Source organism: Phascolarctos cinereus, unplaced genomic scaffold, assembly GCF_003287225.1.
Source record: "Phascolarctos cinereus isolate Bilbo 61053 unplaced genomic scaffold, phaCin_HiC Scaffold_9;HRSCAF=440, whole genome shotgun sequence".
In the NCBI taxonomy this organism is placed as follows: Eukaryota; Metazoa; Chordata; class Mammalia; order Diprotodontia; family Phascolarctidae; genus Phascolarctos; species Phascolarctos cinereus.
The window spans coordinates 14,487,337-14,509,166 of NW_027556402.1; the positions used below are offsets into that span (position 1 = coordinate 14,487,337).

Genomic DNA, 21,830 nt, shown 5'->3' on the forward strand with positions numbered 1-21,830 from the left:
AGGAGGCGGGTTGGGGGGGAAGAGAGGAATTTGGACTAGACCATTTCGGGAGAGGAGGGGGGGAGGAGTGTGGGCCAGATCACTTGGGGGGGGGAGGCGCGGGGTCAGAGTCTCCCCGCTCCCGCCGCAGCTGGCGCCCTGCGATGAGCCGGCACCGCGGGGCCCCCGCCCCCGTCCCCGTCCCCGGGGACGGCGGTTTCCTGGGCGGCAGCTGCGGCGGGAGCCGCGGCCCGGGCCCTTGGGCCTCCTCCGGGGGGAAGGGCGCTTGGTGTGCAGTCGCAGGAGCCCCGAGCCCCGCGGCACCATGCCCAGCCCCCGGGACGGCTCGGCCATCGAGGTGAGCGCCCCGCGCCCCTGCACCGTCCGCGCCTCTTCCTCGCCTTTGGGAGGCAGCCCCCTTCTAACCGTTGCTTTAATTTCTAAGGATTTCAGAGTTGGAAGCCTCCTTGGGAAGGGTTCTTTTGCTGGCGTCTACAGAGCGGAGTCCATTCACACGGGTCTGGAAGTTGCGATCAAAATGGTGAGTGCGGGCACGCACTGACCTTTCCCGAAGGGCTCCTGGCCTGGCGGGCAGAGCGGGGGGCGCCCGGTGAGTCGGGCCTCCAAGAGCGCCTGGGTCGTGGTGGTTCGTGTGGAGATAGGTGTGCGGGGGTGGGGGGGGGAGGCAGCCGGGGGGCGCAGTGGGTAGAGCGCACCTCCAGCCTCGGACGCTGAAGGGCCCCGCTTCACCTGATCCGCGGAGAGGAAATGGCAGACCCCTCACTAGCTCTGCCAAGAAAACGCCGTGGACAGTGGGATCCGTGGAGTCAGGGAGAGGAAAGAGATGCATTAACTTGGTTTCCGCAGAAGTCTTTCATTCTGCGTGCGTGTAGAGGCCGCCGTTGCGACGGGGCTAATCTGTTCTCCGTTTTAAGGATCTAATTTCTCCGTGTAGCTGTTGTTTACTGACAGTTATAAATGTTTCCATCGCCAGAGAACGCAAAAAAGAGGATTGTGTGTGAAACTGTGGATCTGTTAGTTATACGTGTTATTTTGTTATTTTAGATGTAACATGGTGCTGCCAATTCTTCCCTGCTTATCTGTGGCCTCTTCTAAACTATCTTCTGTTCTTTTTGGTATTTTTTCAAAGTTTCATTGACATTTTTTAAATATGTCATTTGTAGGAGTAATGTTTTTAAATGCCCACTTGTTTATAGTGCCGTGTTGGACCTGATAGCGTAAAGTAGTATAGGACTTTGCATGAAGAAACCTGACAGATTACCTAGTCCGGCTCCTGCATGATAAACTTGAGAATACTGAGGCCCAGAGAAATTGAGTGACTTGCCTCTCTGTGGGGAGGCAGGTAGGTAGAAAGCTAAAGAGCTGGGATTGGAACTCTGCTCACTGATTCCAGATCTGATTCTCTTTCTGCTATACCCTTCTACCAGAAATTAGTCTAAAATAACACTCTCTTTCCTCATTAGAGAACAAGAAATGTGCATCAAATCTAGAGTCATCTTGTTTCTAATTGGAAGTGAGGGAGGAAGGATTTTCTTTTATGTTTTCTTTTTTCACCTCTAGTAGGGTTCATACTTATTATGTAAGAAGGAGAGTTTTTGTGGGTCAGGGATGAGAAAGGACAGCTGGTTAAAGTAAGATCATAAACAGGTAGTGCCAGGGCACAGACAAAAATCTGAAGTAATGAAAAGCCTGTTTTAAAAACCCAAGTTATTATTTTAAGCTAAAATGTTATTTCTTTTTTTTTAAACCTGATGGCTAGATTTAAAACAGACTTAATCTCTCATTGATTTGTATTTGATATACTGTTCTCGTTGTTGAGTTGTTTTCAGCCACGTCCGACTCTTTGTGATCCCATTTGGAGTTTTCTTGATAAAAGATATTGCAGTGGTTTGCCATTTCCTTCTACAGCTCATTTTGCAGATGAGGAAACTGAGACAAACAAGATTGTGATTTGCTCAGGGTCACACAGCTAGTAAGTGTCTGAGGTCAGATTTGAACTCAGGAAGATGAATCTTCCTGACTCCACTCCCAGCGTTCTGTCCGCTACCCTGCCACCTAGCTAAGAGGATATTTCATTCTAAAAGTAGTTATTTTTACTCTGTTTGACAGTGCAAAATTTACATTTAAAATTGTCATCTGTTAAAAAATTTTTTAGATTGATAAAAAGGCCATGCACAAAGCTGGGATGGTCCAGAGGGTCCAGAATGAAGTGAAGATACACTGCCAACTGAAACATCCTTCTATCCTGGAGGTGAGAAGATGCCAGAATGAGGCTGGTATTTCTCCCAGAAATTGTGTATTAGCTTATCTTTCTTTTTTCTGTATTTCAGCTTTATAACTATTTTGAAGATAGCAATTACGTGTATCTGATATTAGAAATATGTCATAATGGAGAAATGAACAGGTACCTGAAGAATAGAATGAAACCTTTCTCTGAAAGTGAAGGTATGGTTTTCATAAAGTTGAACATAATGTAACACTTTAATTTTTGGTATTGTTGTTATTAAGACAAACTTAATATTAACTATATGTTTTGTTTTGAAGCAGTAGTTATTTCCCAACAAATCCTTTTTCAGAGTATATTCCCTGAGAAAGTTTAATTGTAGAAAGATGGGAAGTGGTAAGGCACCCTTTTCTTAAAGACTGATGTATATTTTAACTGGTCTTGAGTTGTTATTTTTGCAAAAGTCATGATAATAAAACAATTTCAGTTTCTAGTCTAGGTCAGTAAAAGGACTTTTTAGAGGGCCTTAATGCCTTAATTAGACTATACTTTTATAAAAAAAAAAAGTTAAGTAGAATGGAGTGGTGTGTTTGCTGGTTTGCCAGTGTGTGTCTGTCTTGGTGCTTAACGTACTGCCTCACTGTGACTTGTCATCCAGGTAGGGGTAGGAAAATGTAGAAAATGCCCCTGATTATCTCATGTAAAAGTAACCCTCATTACACCTTTTTTTTTCCCTGCATGCTGTGCTTTAAAGCTAATAGAATATTCCTGTGTCATTTGAACCTCACAATGACCCACTAAAGTAGGGTAGATGTTACTTTCATTTTATAAATGGAAAAACAGTCTCACACTAGATAAGTGACTGGTTTAAGGTCACATGACTAACAAATAGGAAGTTTTACGCCAGTTTTATGGCTCCTATCAAGAGAAGGCATCCCTGTAAAAGAGAATAACTGATTTCTTGATCTCATAACTGCCTCTCATTTCTTGTTGCCATCTGGGACAAAGAAGTAGTATTTATAATGTATTTGTATGATATTGTTAGCAGTGGCAAAGCTATAAGCCAGCGTAGTAGAATAGCTAGTGCTACTTTGCCATCCTGTTGTGTAAATAGGGATTTTTCTGGCACTGATTTTTTTTTTTTGCCTCCAAATAGCTCGACAGTTCATGCACCAGATCATCACAGGAATGTTGTATCTTCATTCTCATGGTATATTACATCGGGACCTCACACTTTCCAACCTCTTACTCACGCGTAATATGAATATCAAGATTGCTGATTTTGGTCTAGCAACTCAATTGAAAATGCCAAATGAAAAACACTATACATTATGTGGAACTCCTAATTACATTTCACCAGAAGTTGCCACGAGAAGTGCACATGGACTTGAGTTCTGATGTTTGGTCCCTAGGGTGTATGTTTTATACATTACTTATTGGTAGACCCCCTTTTGACACTGACACAGTCAAAAACACATTAAATAAAGTGGTGTTGGCAGATTATGAGATGCCCACCTTTTTGTCACAAGAGGCCAAGGACCTTATTCATCAGCTGCTTCGTAGAAATCCTGCAGAACGTTTAAGTCTGTCTTCAGTGTTGGATCATCCTTTTATGTGTAGAAGTTCTTCAGTGAGAATTAAAGATTCAGGAACTGTAGAAGATTCAATAGATAGTGGACATGCCACAATTTCTACAGCACTTACCGGTTCTTCCAGTACCAGTATAAGTGGTTGTTTACCAGACAAGAAAAGACTATTGTTTGGGCAGCCGCTTCCAAATAAAATGACTGTATTTCCAAAGAATAAGAATGTGAGTAATTTTTCATCTGGTGATGGAAGCAGTTTTTATAATCAGTGGGGAGTTCAAGGACTAGAGACCAGTCATAGTGGCCGGGGAAGACTGCTGCAGGATGTTGAAGAAAGGCCACACTCTCGATACCTACGCAGAGCCCACTCCTCTGATCGATCGGGTGGTGGTCATTCTCAAGCCAAACCACCGGCTGTGGAGCGCTGTCACTCAGCAGATATCCTCTCAAAGGCCAACAGAAGGGGAGGGCCTGAAAATGAGGAGAGGTTTTCACCTGCTGACAACGATGCCAGTGTTCTTCACATATTTCAAGAAAATACTTCAGATCTTCCTGGCCCTTTTGAAAGACCTGATAAAGACCAAGCACAGTAAGATGAGTTCTTCCAACCCTCTTATAGTTATCACACAATAATTCCTATTCAACAAGCATTTATTAAGCCTGTTTATGTTCCAGACACCAAAGGTACAAAGACAAAAGTCATAGCTGCCTCTTCCCTCCAGGAGCTTCTATTCTGCTGGAGGGTGCAACATATAGACTGATAATTAAAGGTAAAATACATATGAGATCAATACCACATAATTTGAGGGGTGGCGAGCACTAAGAATTGGTCTTGAAAGGCCTTGTGTAACAGGAGGCCCTTGATTGAGCCAGACCTTGAATGGATCCACCAGATTATCAGAAGCCGTTTGCAGACAGCCTTTCCTGGTCGTCCTTGGTGTCTTTCCTCTGAGATTATCTCCAGTTTGTCCTGTATACATCCTGTTTGTGTATAGTTGATTTGCATGTTGTCTCCCCCAATTAAAAAGTGAGCTTCTTGAGGACAGGTACTGTTTTTGTAGCGTGGTACCTGACACACAGTAGGCTCTTAATACGATTGTTGGCTTGACATGAGGCAAAAATGATGAGAGAGTATTTCAGGTATGAGGGGAATACCCATATGAAGGCATGGAAGTAAAAGGTGGAATGTCATGTAGGGGGACCATTTTGCCTGGAAGGTAGAGTTCATGAGGGAGGCTATTATCTGAGCAGGCTGTGAAGAGCTTTAAATGTCAGAGGAGATTGTATTTGTCCTAGAGAGAGAAAGGACCTATGGACACTTCAATCTCATGTTGAGATCTGTGCTTTAGGAATATCATGTTGGTAGCATGAAAGGAGAGCCTGGAGTTATGGAGAAGAATTAGAAAGAGCTTTGTATGGTAAGGGTTTCAGCAAATCTAGTCTCTCTGTCATTGAAGAAAAAGGGACAGACACAAGAGATTTTATGGGGTTGGAACTGATAGGACATGGCAGTTATGTGGGGGAAAGAACCTGAGGGACTGGAAGGAGGGCGGTGAATTTGACAGAAATCAGGAAATAGGAAGAAGTGAGGGCTTTATGGGAAGCTATAATGAGTTCCAGTTTGGAAGTGAGGAGTGTGAGATGCCAGTGGAGCATCCATGCTGTTGGGGGCTGAGGAGCTTATCGAGAGAGGCCTAGGCGCGATCCCTTCCATTCCTTAGGGTGATGAGCTCCTTTATTCTCCATCCATTCACCTTAGGTGTCACATTGATAAACAGAGAAGACACCATGATAACCTGGTGTTAGAGTTCAAGTGGGACCTCCTACCCAAGGCCTTTCTGGCCCAGTTCCTAGCGCTTTCTCCTCCCTCACATTACTTAGTATTTACTAAGAATGTTCCACATTCTTAATTAGGCTTTTTTTTTTGACATGCAAAATGTTTTTAGCCTTATTTTTTGTGTCCTTTTCTTTATTGAAAAACCAATGTAATTTAAACTGGAGGTCTTTCCTGTTGTTCCCCCCAGCAGACTGTAAACTCACTGGAGGTGGGTTCTGTTACTATTTGTTCTTTATTTGCCTCCCCAGTGCCTGACACTGTACATATAATAAATAATAATAAATGCTTGTTGAAATGAAGAAGAATGATTTTTCTTATGCAAATTTTCTTCTTTCAAGTGAAAATTTCTTAATTTAATTTTTGCTGAATTATGAGACCATTATGTTTTATTCTATTCTAGTCCTCCCCATCCAGGAAAATCTGCTTTTCCATTTTCAGACCAGACATCTCACTCTGAAACAGTTCAGCAGTGGTTTGGAAACTTGCAAGCAAATGGTAAGTATTTGTGGAACATTTTCATTGGCAGCATGATGACTTATAATCATAGGCTCTGACCAGAGCTCATCTAATCCAACCCGGACCTGACAGGAAGCCTCTCTCTAGCATCCCTGACAGGCTGCCATCCAGCCTTTGCTTTATTGTCTCCCTTGAAGATGATTCATGGCCTCCTGTGCCGCTTTGGAGCAGCTTTAATTATTAGGAGACTTTTCCGTACGTGGAGCTGAAACAGCCTCTCTGCACCTTGCTCCCATGGAGTCTAGTTCAGCCCTCAGGGGTTAAACAAATTTACCTAGTATTTGCTCTCTCCCACCTGACAGTGCTTCAAATACTCATTTTCCATAAGTTTTTTTCCTCTTTACATGAAAACTCTCAATTTCCTTTAGCCAGTTCAGGTAGGGCATCGGCTTTAACCCCGTCACCTTTCTGATGCTCGTTCTTCCCAAGATCTGGCCGTATCATCTCCGCAGGACCGTCTTTGAACACTCTGCTTCTCTTGATGCTGCCTAAGATTACATGAGCTTTTTGGCCGCTGTGACCTACTGGTGACTTACGTTGAACTTGGAATTCATTAAAGCCCCCAGAACTTCATGTAAAATATTGTCTTGCTGCCTCGCCCTGTGCTTGGGGGTATAGAAAGGGACCCTCAAAAACTATTAGCATCCCTGCTGTGCTGCTGAGCAGCTTGCCACCTAGGACAAGTCACTTGGCCTCACTAAGCCTTGGCTTCCTCTTACGGACTAGATTTCTAAGGTCTCTTTCGTTTGTTTTTTTGTTTGTTTGTTTTGTTTTAGGCAGTTGGGGTTAAGTGACTTGCCCAGGGTCACACAGCTAGTAAGTGTCAAGTGTGCCGCCTAGCTGCCCCCTAAGGTCTCTTTCAACTCTCATGTTCTATTTTTCAGTCTAATGAACTAATAGAAAGGGAGTTTAAAGACAGGATGGCCATGTAAATGGAAGTGACTGACAGTCAGTATTGCTCAGAGCTCGCTTACAGCCAAGATGTTGTGTGCAAAAGGCAACTGTAGGTCCCTAATATAAGCCGATAACAAGATAACAAGGCACGTAGGCAAGGCAGGGCTGGGGCCGGAATCTACCTGTGTATAAATGGTGAGAATGGGGATAGAGGAGAATGGTAAGAAGGATCCCTTTTTCTACCTCACATATGGAAGGCGATTGAGCCTCCTTCTGCGGTACCCAACGAACTTCTATTTTTCCAGTAGAAGCAGATCTGGCCATCTTAATCACCCAGATGGTACAACCGTGCTAATTAGCCATGGATTCTCCTGTAACCTAAGCATATATTTAAGCATCTGCCATTCAGCTTTTGTTTTCATGATTGAAAGGTGGTTGGGATGCTGAGCATTTTTTACTGGAAAACAGGGCAGATACCCAGGAGGGGATGGGAAGAAATCAAAAGGGCCATGCTATTAAAAAAGAAGCAGAAGGAGAGGAGGAGATCTTGCTGAGTATTATATTACCTACTAGACGCAAGTAGCACGTAATGAGCGTGTAATTTAAGCAGTGGTTTAAGTAACACACATTTTGAATCCTTTCGTATTAAATTTTTTTTTTGGTATCCCAAAAGGGAATGAATTTGTCCATGTGCAGCTGTTGGGGAAGGGAATGCAGGTTTACATAATTATTTACGTAGCTATCATCTGTCTTAGCCTCTTAAAATACAATTTTCAGTCAACGTCTTCATTTGAAAGGGAAGAATAAAATATTCATTTTGCTTAGTAGTAGTACAGCTGCTCTAGTTAACAAATACATTGTTTAATGTAATCTGTCATTAAAAGGAAAGGGAAGAGAAAAATCCCAGTCTGTATATTTTAAAAAATACAGTGAAGGGTTTAAACAAACTTTGAAAGGTTGACCCTCGTGTGCCATGAGGGAGATGGTTCTGATCATTCATTTTAAGAAATACTCCAAGATCTATTATTTGAAAACTATTGAGTCCTGGTATAAGAATTATTTTTAAAATTCCATTGATGGCAGCAGCATTTTTAAGCCCCGACAGTGCATATACCGTACAGCTTTTTTCCATAAACTTAAAAGTTTTGCATTAACTCTTATATTGTGTGTGGTTTTGTTAAGCCCAGTTAAGAGAGCCCCCTGCTCACATCAGCACCAATTCGAGCAGAAATGTCCAGGGTCATCCAGATCTGCAGGACACCAGGAGAAATGCATGGACTGACAGGATGGCTAACAGAGATAGAGATGCTTCCAACAACGCATTTTGTGTCAGACAGCCACATGCCGTGAAATACGTGCCTGCATGTCACCGCGAGCCTGAAGTCATTCAGCCCACACCTGTGTTTGGCTCCCATCCCGTTTCTGAGCCAAGCAAGTCCAGGAGCATGGAACCCCAGCTGGGCCACCAGAGGCGTACATTGCGAAGCGTGGCCTCCCCTCTGAATGCCCGGAGGCTGAAGCCCATCAGGCAGAAAACAAAAAAAGCGGTGGTACGTCTGCCTGTTTCAAGTATGCATTCATTAAATGGGAGAGCAGGATCAAGGACTGACAGTGTCTCCTTGAGCACGTTGTTGGTGACACCCTCTTACATCCTGACGACCTTTGTCTGTGACAGCTCTCCCTTTCTCTTACCCCGGGTCTTGTACGGTCACTGCTGCTCCTTCTCCACCGAATAAAGATGGTGGTGGTGAAGGAGACACTTAAGGAGACAGTGGTTCCGCTCCTCGGGTCGTGTAGGCTTGGGTTGTCAGCTGGCGATAGGAAATGTCAGATTTTCAAAGGCAGATCCCCAAGCATGTGTGAAGCACCAGTCACTGCCAGAGCTGACTGTGATTATGCTGAGCAGCTTCTGAAATACCAGAGATAATGTGCTGGGTGTTAGTTTATTTTTGAAATCAAAAGAGCCATTTCATCTTATGATAATATCAAACTTTTGAGTTAAAAAATTGATGCTTTTTTAAAATTAATTAATTTGTTTTTAGTTTTCAGCATTCATTTCCATAAGATTTTGAGTTCTAAATTTTCTTCACCTCCCTCCCCAATCTGATATAGGCTCTACATGTACATTATTTTTAAACATTTTCACATTAGTTATAAAATTGATCCTTTTGTTAAATATCACTGTTGTTTCCCAGTTCACTGCCTCCTAGAACCATGCCGTCTAACAAACCGTAGACCATGTCCAGTGAGCGTGTCTGTGGCATCCCGTACCTGTAGGCCGTCTGGATGGTCACAGTGTTCCAGTGGCATGCGATGGAAAGCATTAGATCTGGAATCAGAGGACCTGAATCTCTCTACTAGCTGTGCCATTTATGCCTTAGGTGACCTTGGGCAAATCGCCCTCCTTGACCCTCAGTTTACTCATCTGAAAAACCGCAGACCCTCCCCCAGGGGTTGCATCAGGTGAATGACTTCTCAGGGCTGTTGCAGTCATAGGTCTGTGCTTCTCTCCACCTTCCCGTAAAGGGAGGTGGTTCAGCCTCGGTTCTTTGGAGTCGGAGCTGGTCGTTAGGTTCGTGGGAACGCTGTTATCTTTTTGCAGTGGTCATTGTGTGTGTGGATCCTGCTTGCTTTGTTCTGCATCAGTTTATTTCTAGATCTTTCCCAATTGCTCTAAATTTTTCATGCTTGTCTTTTTCTTAAGTAGCAGTTGAATGATATTCCACGATGTTCATCTTTCCTTAAGTCACGGTTGGCTTAACCAGTCCCCAGTCCATGGGCATCCACTTCATTTCCTAGCTCAAGAAGTGTTGCTATGAATATTTTGTTAGAAAAGGAAGCTTTTCCTCTGCCTTTGGTTTCCTTAGCATATACCAAATAGCGCTATGTCTGCGTCAAAGGTTATGGACAGCTTAGCCGCTTTTCTGTACTTATCACCGACTGACTTCCGGAAGAGCTGGATCAGTGTGTAACGCCATCAACAGTATGTTGACCTGCCAGGCTCTCGTGGTTGCTTCAGTGTGGACCATCCGGTCTTTTATCATTGCCAGTTTGCTTGGTGCAGTGTGGAACTTCAAGAGTTGTTTTATTTTGCACTTTTTTTTTAATGATGTTGCTTCTTTTCCCCCTTGGATGGTTAATAATTTTCATTCCTTCTTTTGAAAACTGTTTGTATATTTGGACCACTTATCTTTTGGGGAACTTGCATATTATATATTACTTGATTCCCCTCAGAAAAATAAACTGAAAAGTTAATTTTTAAAGGGAAACTTTTCTGTTCAAAGCTTTTTTTAAAAAAGCATAAAAATTCATCTTAGATGAACTAAAACTTCATTCTGGTATTTTGGCTACTAACATTCTGAACTTTTTTTCTTCTAATTAATAGTATCTGTCGATCAGGATCCCTTTGTTTTCTCTGTTACATCCTCCCTTCTGCTGTCTGTTTCCGGTTGCTTTGTTGGGTTTGCTATTCTTTTTTTGTTCTCTTTCCCCCACCTCCCCTTCTGCCACCTTTCTCATGGGCCCTCTCACAGCTGGGTGCAGCTGCTCAATCCTGCTGCCTCTTTTAAAGGGTTGGTCCCTCAGCGCACACAGGCTAACATAGGGAACAAGGAAGCAGCCACACATAGAGATGAGTTTGCCGTTAATATTGTCACCTCCCATGGTAAGATAAAGCTGAGGTTGAATTTCTCTTTTATGTAACTTTATATAAAGTATATACAGCACTCCCAGTAAGCCACAAAGAAATGCTTTTGTTTCTTGTTTTTAGGTGAGTATCCTTGATACAGAAGAAGTGTGTGTGGAGCTGCTAAAGGAGGTGGCCTCCCAAGAGTATGTGAAAGAAGTTCTTCAAGTTTCCGGCGATGGAAATTCGGTACCGTCCACTGTCTTTATCACTTAGCTGTTTAATCAGTTTGGAGGGGGGCAGGGGAGAGCCTTTCGGTGGAAAGCTGCCAGTGGTGTTTTAAAAAAAAAACACTTCTTCCTCACCGAGGCTTCTGGAAATACATTTATTCTAGAATTTGTTTAAATCCTTGTGCAATCTAATTGAGTAAAATCTGAGTTTGTCTTAATGTATGTTGAAGTTAAAATTAAACGGCAAATACACTCTGAACAAAAGCAGTGGATTGTGATGGATCTGACTTAGAGATAGATCACCCACCCTTATTAACTTAACGAATGCTAAACTGCTTTTGAGAGTGAGGCTGCATGCACTGTCTGTTGCAGTCCCTCTTAAGCTGTTGTGCCTATGTTCAGAGATGGCTGGTTATGTAGACTAACTGACTTGTTTATTTTTGTAGAGTTTATTGCATCAGTTTATCAATAAGAGCACTTAATTATAGAAAGGATACTTCTGCTATGACATGTAATATTGTCAGAGCAGAAACCAGGACACAGGTGGTGTCAGTTTGATAGCCTTTAGTTAGAACATAAATCGTCTCCTGATTCACGGTGTGAAATTCTGGTGTTTGTTTTCACAGATCACAGTTTATTATCCGCATGATGGAAAAGGTTTCCCTCTTGATGACAGAGCACTCCCTCCTCCCAAAGACATGACGCGGTATAGCTTTGATTCTTTACCAGGTACGTCGTTTTCTTTCTGAAATACTTTTGCTGAATAGATATAGCAGGTTACAAAGTTTAGTAAAAGAAACAAGAATTATAATAGTGGCTCGCATTTATGCAGCTCTGTAAGGTTTGTGAAGTACTGTTACTTAAATTATCTCATGAGATCATCCTAGTAGTTCTGTCAGATAAGTTGTGAGTGGTGTTATCCCCATTTTACAGGTGAGGAAGCAGGCTCAGAGAGGTTCAGGGTCTCACTATTGTGCCCAGTAGGATTTGAACTCAGGTTTCTCATGACTGCCAGGTTCAGGAATCTTTCTGCTACGTAATGTTGCGTGCGTACGTGTGTGTGTGTGTGTGTGTGTGTGTGTGTGTGTGTGTAAGGAAAACTTTTTCTCTGCTACATGGCTGGGATACATAATGTGTCTGTCTCACTTCTATTGGTGATGGTCTTTGTAATCTGGATTTTTTTTTCACTAATTAAAAATTGATTCTAGAGGGAATGCCGCAACATTCCATGAGAAAGATCGAACTTGGCTAAATTCTTAATAGTTGTAATGATTAGTCTTGGTTCTGGAGAACAGATAATGAAACTCGCTCCCCTTCTCTTGGTAAAGGGAAAGAATATTACAAATACTACACCGTCAACCAGGATCATGGTAATGCCTGATTATGCTTAACTTTTTCTTTGTGATAAAGTTGGGTTCGTTGCTGGAGAGTAGTACATATGAAAATGACCGCTGTAAAAGAAATCATCCGCAAAATTTATTTTTAAAATGTGTGCATATATATATATATATATATATACATATATTTTTTAAATGAGGTTTACATTTACAGTGATTAAATACACACATACATGTTGTCATGTTGTGTGTCTTTGGCTAATTTTTATCATAGCTAGGTCAAGTCAAGTGATTTGAAGACATTTGCTTCATACCATGTTGCTGATTTTCAGTATTTTTCTGCTACATGAGGATCACTTAACCAAATAGTAGGCTCCCAGTTTCAGTGTTTGAGTAATGTGTCTTTTCGGTGTTCAAGAGTCAGATTTTATCAGAAAAGGTTAACTTCTCAAAACTGAGAAGTAGATTTATTGAAAAGGCTGGAAACTGCCACATGAAGATGAGTTGGAGGCACTAGGGAATGTTTAGCCTAAAAAACAAGAGACTTGGAGGCATGAATTTGCTATCTGGTGGTGAGGAATTAGGTCGGTTTTCCTTAGCCCCAGAGAGCAGAACTGAGGCTGCTTTTGGGGTAGAAGTTAGAGGGAGACGTGTCAACCCAGAGAAGGGATGTCCTAAGAGTTAGAGCTGTCCCTTGATGTGTGCTGGTCATTGGAGGGCTTCAAGGAGACGCGTGGCTGGGGATCATGAACAATGAAGGGTTAAAATGATCGTTGGTCCAAAGCCTCTTTATTTGCTGTATAAAAATTGATTTAAGGATGTATTCTTTAAAAATAGTAGAATTTTATAATACAGATTCCACATTACCTTTGACACTTAAAAGACTGCCAGTTCAATAGCTGCTCTGGAATTGTATTGTGCAATGCAATATTTCACCTTGTTTCCTATTAGTGGACTTAGGAATATTTTGTTTAACAGAAAAATTGTGTTTCTGTGGTGCATATACTAACCTCTGAACTTGGATATTTAAAGAATAGCAGGAATGATTGTGAAATTGCAAGGCTTTTTGCAGATGCTGTTTTTCATTTCATTGACATTTCTTCCGAAAATCAATGCATAATGTTGATATTCCTTTCTTCTCCCTCTGTCCTTGCAGAAAAATACTGGAGAAAGTATCAGTATGCTTCCAGATTTGTACAGCTTGTGAGGTCTAAAACACCCAAAATCACTTTTTTTTCAAAATACGCTAAATGCATTTTGATGGAGAATTCCCCTCGTGCTGATTTTGAAGTTTGGTTTTACGATGGTAAGCGCTCACTTAAAAGAAATGATACTGTTTCCTTCAGGGACTATACCTGTTTATTATGTTATGAAGTATAGCAGAACCCTATTATAATGCAACTTGTTGCACATACAGCTTGTACCAAACATGTGCCAAGTCACGTGTGTGGTAGGATTCATTGACTCTTGAAAGGAGAGAGGTAAATGAAGTCCCATTTTTTGCTTTTGATGTAAAAACACAGTTATCTCTTCCACATCATGATCTCCCCATCATGGTTTCATTATGAGAGTCGACATGAGAAATTAAGTGAGAATTTGGGGGGAGTTTTGCAGAAGCCATGAGTGACACAAAAAAAAAATTTAGAAAATCAGAAACGTGCAACATGTATGTACAGTACTATATAATATCAACCCACATTTTATAATAAGATACTGTAAACACTCCATGAAAGAAAAAGAAAAAATTCAGACTTCTTCTCTGGTACAGAGGGAGGGCCAGAAAATGTTATGCAGATTTTCCAGATCACCACGCCCCTGACTCCATCCATGTGGAAAGGATAGCTGTAAATAGAAATGTGTCAGATCCTGAAAAAATATCATGTGCTCAGCATAAACATTTTGAATTTTCCCTTCATTTATATGTGTGCATTTCATTCAGTTTAAGTCTCCTCGTGGCCTTTTCTCTCAAAAAAGATTTGTGCGGGGATCTTACCAGATATCTTTCACAGACCACGTCCATCGTTTGAGGTTACCCATCTTATACAGAGTAGGAACAGGTAGCTGTACATACACTGAAGTGCTTTAGAAGAAAGACCGCTTTATGGGTGGTCGATACTTTCTCCAGTGATGCAGATAGCAGCCCCTCTAATCAGCAGTTTGGGAGAGGTGCTGGGCCTGAAATCTTGATCTCTCTGCATCCATTTTGGTAATGACTGTCTCCATACTTCCTGGCTACATGGCGCTGGGCAAGTTGCTTCAATTCTGTGTGTTCTCTACATGGGAGGTATCAAACCTGCACAGCTCCCACAGAACCTGAGTGTGGCGGGAGCCAGAGGAAAATGTAATTGAGAAATGTTTAACAAAATAAATTAAAATACATCACGGTATGTATAATGTTAATTCATGGTTTTCGAAGTCAGTATGTCGCCTGCAGGAATCCGTTTCTATTTGCGTCTGATACCACTGGTAAAAAGTTGCCAGCCTGCGTTGGTAGAGGGAGTTTGCTCACCTGGGAGTTCTCTGTAACAGTGAAATCACAGGTTCAGTCCCTGTCTCTGTCTCCAGACTGCCCTAGGATAATGTTTCTTTGGATGACATACATACTTTGCTGAAAGCTTCCTCTTTGGTAAGACTTGGCAGAATTTGTACTCTGCTGGCATGGTTCTTGGTGCTTGACAGGTTCATGGCGCTTGGCAGGTTCACCCACACAGCACCATGGGGATCCAAATAGGACTGGAGATATCTGTTGAAAAAAAAAATGGATAGTAAGATGCAGTGAGCTTTAACAGTCTGACCAGCAGGAAGTAAATGATGTATTTTCCTGGGGGCAAAATTGTACATGGTCTTTCAATGAAAAAAATCTTATAATTCTTTGAAAAGTGGCTTTAAAAAGTTTATTCTTTTAGGAGCAAAAATACACAAAACAGAAGACATAATTAATGTGATTGAAAAATCTGGGAAAGCATACACTTTGAAAGAAGGAACTGAAGTTGATAACTTGAAAGAAGAAATAAAAGTATATGTAGATCATGCTAATGAGGTACAAATTTGCTTGTATATTTACCCTTTTATAACCCCATTCTTAGCATTGGCAAAGTAGTGACAAAAGTTCTTTGTTTTTAAACAGGGCCATCGTGTTTGCCTTGCACTAGAATCAGTTATTTCAGTAGAAGAAACAAAAAATGGAAGCGTTCCCTTCTTTCCTATAATTATTGGAAGGTATATGGAGTTTTACAAATGAGCCCTCCTTTGTTAAAAAATGTTGTTCTTTTAAGTTAATTTAGCAAAAGTGTTTGTATCTCAGGAAAGTAGTTGACAGTTTAATTTTTCAGGTGAGCAAAGTTTTTTGGGGGAAAAAAATGTTTACTTGGAAAACTTTTTTTTTTCTCTTCAGAAAGCCAGGCAACCCTAGTTTCCCCCAGTCTGTGGCCCCTCCATCTTGCTTGGATCCAAATTCTTTGGTGAAAGATATGGCATCATTAAATCGGGGGATGGCGAGCAACTCAGCGGCTTCAAACCAGGCACCTCCCATTAGTCCTTCAGTAAGTCAGTCTTCTTAAACTGTACAATAGAAGTACAAGCGTGACAGACTTCTTTTTTTTTCCTTTCTATCATTTTATTTATTTTTTTAATATAAATTTATTTTTAGTTTTCAACATTCACTTCCACAAGTTTTTGAGTTCCAAATTTTCACCCCGTCTCACCCCTCCCCCACCCCAAGATGGCATGCATGCTGAATATCCCTTCCCCTAGTCTGTCCTCTCTTCTATCTCTCCCCCCTTCTCTTATCCCCTTCCCCTTCTATTTTCCTGTAGGGCAGGATAGCCTTCTGTACCCCATTTCCTGTATTTCTTATTTCCCAGTTGCATGTGAAAACATTTTTTTAAAACATATGTTTTTAAAACTTTAGGTTTCAAATTTTCTCTCTTCCTCCTTCCCACCTACCGTCACTGAAAAGGCAAGCAACTCCATATAGGTTGTACATGTGCAGTTATGCAAAACACTTCCATAGTAGACATGTTGTGAAACACCTAACTCTGTTTCCCTTAATCCTATCCTGCCCTCCCATCTATTCTATTCTTCCTTTTGACCCTGTCCCTCCTCAGAAGTATTTGCTTCTGATTACCCTCTTTCCCAATCTGCCCTCCTCTCTATCACCCCCCCTGCTCTCTTGTCCCCTTCTCCCCCTATTTTCCCATAGGGTAAGACAGATTTCCAGACCCAATTGAATGTGTGTGTCATTCCCTCCTTAAGCCAAATCCTATGAGAATAAGATTCCCTCATTCCCTCTCACCTTCCCCCCATTACCCCTCCACTGTAAGAGCCTTTTCTTTTCTGTTTTTTTTTTGTGTGTGATAATTTATCCCATTCTACCTCTCCCTTTCTTCTTCTCCAAGTATCATCCTCTCTCATCCCTTAATTTTGTTCTCCAGATGTGACCCCTTCATCTTCAGCTCACCCTGTGCCCTCTATCTATCTATCTATCTATATTTACATACATATAATTTTTTCCTCCAACTACCCTGATACTGACGAAGGTCTCATGAGTCACAAATAACTACCTTCGTGACAGACTTCTCGAGTGTTGCTGGTCAGCGTGCCTGGTCCGCAGTGGGTGGCCGCCACGGCTGTGCCGGGCCGGGCTCATCCTGGCTCATGGAGAGTGGATTGGGAAATTCCCAATGTGAGCATTTACCCCTCAGGAGTCTGGGCTTCCTTTAGTGTACTCTTGATTGTTTATGCTTAAGGAAGCAACAGGAAATGTAAACAATGCAGATTAGACTTAAAAGTGTTGTGCGCACAATTGTTTTCCCCTGGAGAGCTAAGCATTTACCAGCACACCACAGGAAAACTGACAATGATCTTTTACAAAAGATAAGAGAAGATAAGAGATAAGAGAATTTAACTCTGATACTATTTTGTTTAAACATTTATTGAATAATTAGGTGTGAAATGAAAAAAAAATTAACATTAAAGCTATCATTGAAGGCCTTATATATACAAATAATTATGCTTTTAAAAATCAGGTCCATTTCTGTTCTGTAAATGTAGATCTTCTGATAGATTCATTGAACACTGAAAATATTCAGATATTTGCCCCTCTAGCAAATACTTAAATCTGGAACAAAATAATGTACCTGACATGTCAAAACATACCACCACTTTGAAGAACTTATACTGCAGTGAAAATGTGGCTGTGTTTTGAGTTTCCAGTAGCATTAGAAAATTGTGCTGAAGTGGCTTTAGGTTGATAAAGATGCACCGTGATGGCTGAAGTTTGTACATAAAAGCATAATATTCTAGAAGTAGTAATAGCAGTCTTTTACCTGTTTCTAGATTGTTTCATATGAAGAGTCTGGGATAACAGCAGCTGTGCCTGAAGCAGAAGGGTCTTCTACCAGCCCAAAAGATTATCTTCCAAAATCAGCCCAGCTTCTGAAGTCTGTTTTTGTGAAAAATGTTGGTTGGGCTACACAGGTGAGCAGTTAGCCAACAGGACAGTGATTTTTAAAATATTTCTTTCTCATTATTATAAATTTATAAATATTATAAATTTTTGGCTTCACATTATAATTACATACTTCACTGAAAAATACCCTTTTCCTCCTTCTGACGTTTTCTTTATGAGAAATGGTACTTTTTTTAAAAATTAGAAATCGTATTAAGAAGTTCAGTACATATACTAAACCCCCACTACTACAGCAACAAAATCCTTTCTGTTTCACCTAGCATTTGAATATCGTAGATGTAAGAGGAGAGGGTGAGTAAGAGGTCTTTTCTCTTCCTTTTTCAGTCTGTTCGAATTCTAAGGATCCTAGATTAGTCTTTGGCCTTGACTTTTTACAATTTCAAGTACCCTAATCTTGAAGTTTTAAAGGAGTAACCTCAGGAGACGAGAACACTCAACACGAATACTTTTGTGGGTTTTCTCTTTTTTGTCCCCTGGGTGCTGGGTGCTTCTGCTATAGTCATGTACAATTGTACTGCTAAATACCACTATCAGAGATGTAAGTATCATCTTAAAGGTCTCGTGTACTGAATGATACTGAACACTTGTTCCCAGTTAACCAGTGGAGCTGTTTGGGTTCAGTTCAATGATGGATCCCAGTTGGTGGTACAGGCAGGAGTGCCCTCCATCACTTACACGTCACCAAATGGCCAGACAACCAGGTGAGTCACTGAGGTATTGCGTTCTAGATGCTTCTCGATAATCCTGTTTTCTATCCACATTACACTGAATAAAATTGTCCTTTTAATTTTGAAGCCTGTCATTCATTAATAAACTCTACATCAGCATAACGTAGTCTTTTTTCGTATGTATATTTTCTCAAACATTAATGCAATTATTTGGCTACTCTGCTTCTCCTGGTTGGGTTTTTTGCTGCCAATTTATTTCTGTAGCCTTAGGCACGTGACCGTATTCCAGGAATGATAGACCAGGTTTAAATTTTATGCTTGAGAGGCAGAAAATAAAATCAAGACATAGTGACTCTGATTCAGGAGTTGACCTGATTGCTTTCTAATATTGTAATTCCATAGTCAGGCATAAAGATTTAGATAAATGTGCTCTTTTCCAAGAGAGAAAATAAGGACTTTGTGAATTAAAGTACTACCTGCAAGTTTCCATATTGATGTTGGCGTTCTCCCCAGTGTGTTAGAGAAGAATATAATGGCAGAAAACAAGCTGTCTGTTTTTTCAAGTTTTAGACCTTATTGTTAACTAGAAGAAAATTGTTTTTTGGTGTAAGCAAAACTGTGTAAATGTCTGCTTTGTAAGTTACCATTACTAGAAAGTATTTGGTAGACTTTGTACTGAATGGTAGCTAATTGTCCATTACATTGAGTAGGGGGTATTGGTATCCCTAGGGAGAGGTGATCTCATAAGCTATGAAATTGAGAGCCTTTCTGGATGACGAGCAGATGTGTAGCATCTTGTGTTTACCTGGTACCAGGATCGCACTCCTGGCCCAAAGCCTGTGGGGCTTTTTTAAATTGTTTGATCAGCCAAGATCCACCTTCTTACCCTCCATCCCCAACTCTGCAGCCCCTGCTCCCAACCCTCACCCCAACTGGAAATGTGAGAAAAACAAAACCCATCACAAACAAGTGTAGTCAGTCCAAACACATTGGCTGTGCACCGCAAGCCTTTTAGGAAACTCTCTTCTCAGGTCGGGGGGGACCGATTTCCCCTGTAATCCTGGTGGGTCATTACGCTGAGGACAGGTCAGCGCAGTAATACTCCATCGAGTTTGTGTAGAGCTGTACTTGTAAAAGAGCTGTGGCCCAGGGACAGGGAGGATGGGTTTCCAGGATGGCCTGTGCAGGGATGGAGTTTACTCAGTATGCGCACCTGGTGTCATTAGCTTCTCTTTCTGAGAAACTTTGAGTGGATTTTATTGAAATACAAAAATCCTGCTACTATAACAAAGTGGATTTAGTGTGAAAACATTTTAGTAGAACATAGGATGAATTTTCTTTCAAAGAAGAGTCTCCAACTTAATAATTTGTAATTAGAGAAGTTTGTAGAAGAAACTAGATTTTCAGTCTGTTTCAGAAATAGCAAAAATTCTCTTAGATTTTTTTTCTCCTTGCTTAGTAAACGGCACTAAAATCCTCCTCCTGGTTTGGAGGTGACCTCAGGTTCCAAGGGAGGTTTCAACATGTCCTCAGTGATAAGACTGTGTGTCTTCTGAGGACCGGCCTCACTACATTTACAGGGGCTCACCACCAGCTCGGTCACAACAATTCCAGATTATGTTTGAAGAAGGGTTGTGATCTGTGTTGGTGAAAGAAAGAGCCACGCTGAGGAAAGAACAGAACCTTGAAATACCATTTAAACATATCAGGTCTGTAGAAAAAGGAAACAGAAAATGGAAACATGACTGGTTTGTACTGTACTCAGGTTTACTGTATAAAATTAGTTCTTTATGTTTTTTAATCATTAATGTTTGCTGTGGTGACTTTTTGTAATAGAATTGTGAGGAAAGCTTTCAGTGTATGCTGTAATTCTAATAATCAGACTGGGATAATGACATCATCTTCTCCTCACCTTTCTTGCCTCACCTAGATACGGGGAAAATGAAAAATTACCAGAATACATCAAGGAGAAATTACAGTGTCTGTCTTCCATCCTGTTGATGTTTGCTAACCCAGCTCCTGGTCCCCGCTGATTAAAAGAGCTCTTTTGGATGATAAATGTTAAATAAATGACTTTTTGTTGGCTTGAAAGGAAGTGATTTTGTTCATCTCAGTACAGCCACTCCAGACGGCCTTTCCAGAAGAGGATTTTAATATGACTGCAATGCTTGTATTTGCACGAGGCTGCGAAGTCAGAAGGAAACATGCCCATTTCTTATTCCTTGATGCGCCCACCATTATGTGTCTGTATTTATGTGTGTGTTGTGAAGTGAAAGTGAGTGGGGGGGGGGTGCAGCTTTTCTGCCTTTGTTTTCTCAGGCATGTTGGGAATCATGGAAAATGTGCTTTTTAAGATTTTTAAACATGTACATAATTTGTATATATGTTACAACTAATGTAAAATTGTATACTTGTTTATAGCTTTATTTTTGTAGCACCAAGTTTCTAATGAAACATTCCTACAAAAGTGTTTTTGTTTAAAAAAAAAGAAAAGAAAGAAAGAAAAACAAATAAATGCAGTGTTAAGAGTGTTCTAGCCCTGGTTCATTTAATTTGACATGTCAAAAAAATCAGTAAGTTATTATAATTTTATTGTAGGCATTTAAAATGAAGCACTTTGTACATAATATTTTATTAACCCATGTCTATAAAGCAGTTATTTTAATGATGGTTTTATATGTGTATGTATTTTCTTTTCTAAACTAAAGGGTTTTCTGGATTACAGTTAACATGGAAATAGAAAAAGATGTTTTGGATGCTTTTCTTTGCACTTTCTTAGTGTAATAATTTCTACTCATTAACATCTCAATTGTTTGTGGAATTCAGTAGGAAGAGCAGAGTTTAAACAGACAGTTGCTTTCTGCTTTAAGGATTCATAAAGTTCTGAATTCTGTATGTTCAGTAGGAACAGTATTCTGTGTTAACTCCTGGTTGCCTGGCAGCTGCCTCACTTCTGAAACCACTTTTCCCTTTCCGGAGGTGCCCTCAAGGGACCTGCCTCGGGTCCAGTTCAAGCCCCACTTTCTCTGAAGTTTTCTGCAGCCATTGGACTGTTCTCATGACTATGAGATGACTGTTCTCATTAGTCTCCTCTGTTGGCTTAACCCACCAACTAGAAGGTAAATTTCTTGAGTTTATTCGTTTGAGTCTTCATTGTGATTACACCTCTGGGCACCCACACCACTCTCTAGGACAAGGATGGGGCCATCATCAGGTAGTGTTTTCTTGGGGAGGTTCACATGGGCTGGAGGAACATTGGTCAGGGACTTAGAAGACATTCCTGGACGTTGGATGAGGCTTTTCCAATTATAGGATTTCACTTATATTTCAGAAACTAGAGCACTGCACCTGACCAAAAAAAATTGGGGGACATGATACAACCACATGAAAAGATTCTCAAATTAGACAACCTGAGAAATGAAAATGACAGTCGCAAAAATAAC

At 40.9% G+C, this 21,830-nt stretch overlaps 1 protein-coding gene across 1 annotated transcript; it reads left to right on the plus strand.

The window, feature by feature from the left end:
* Positions 1-170: 170 nt before the first annotated feature.
* On the plus strand, positions 171-21,057 carry PLK4 (polo like kinase 4). The gene is given in 17 exon segments (XM_020988557.2): positions 171-337; positions 425-520; positions 2,156-2,251; positions 2,331-2,445; positions 3,381-3,616; positions 3,618-4,399; positions 6,048-6,142; positions 8,240-8,607; positions 10,827-10,931; positions 11,539-11,641; positions 13,406-13,555; positions 15,156-15,289; positions 15,377-15,468; positions 15,644-15,791; positions 17,587-17,727; positions 18,314-18,420; positions 20,318-21,057. Coding segments are annotated over 17 exon segments (2,904 nt in total). The 5' UTR covers positions 171-304; the 3' UTR covers positions 20,421-21,057.
* Positions 21,058-21,830: the final 773 nt, after the last annotated feature.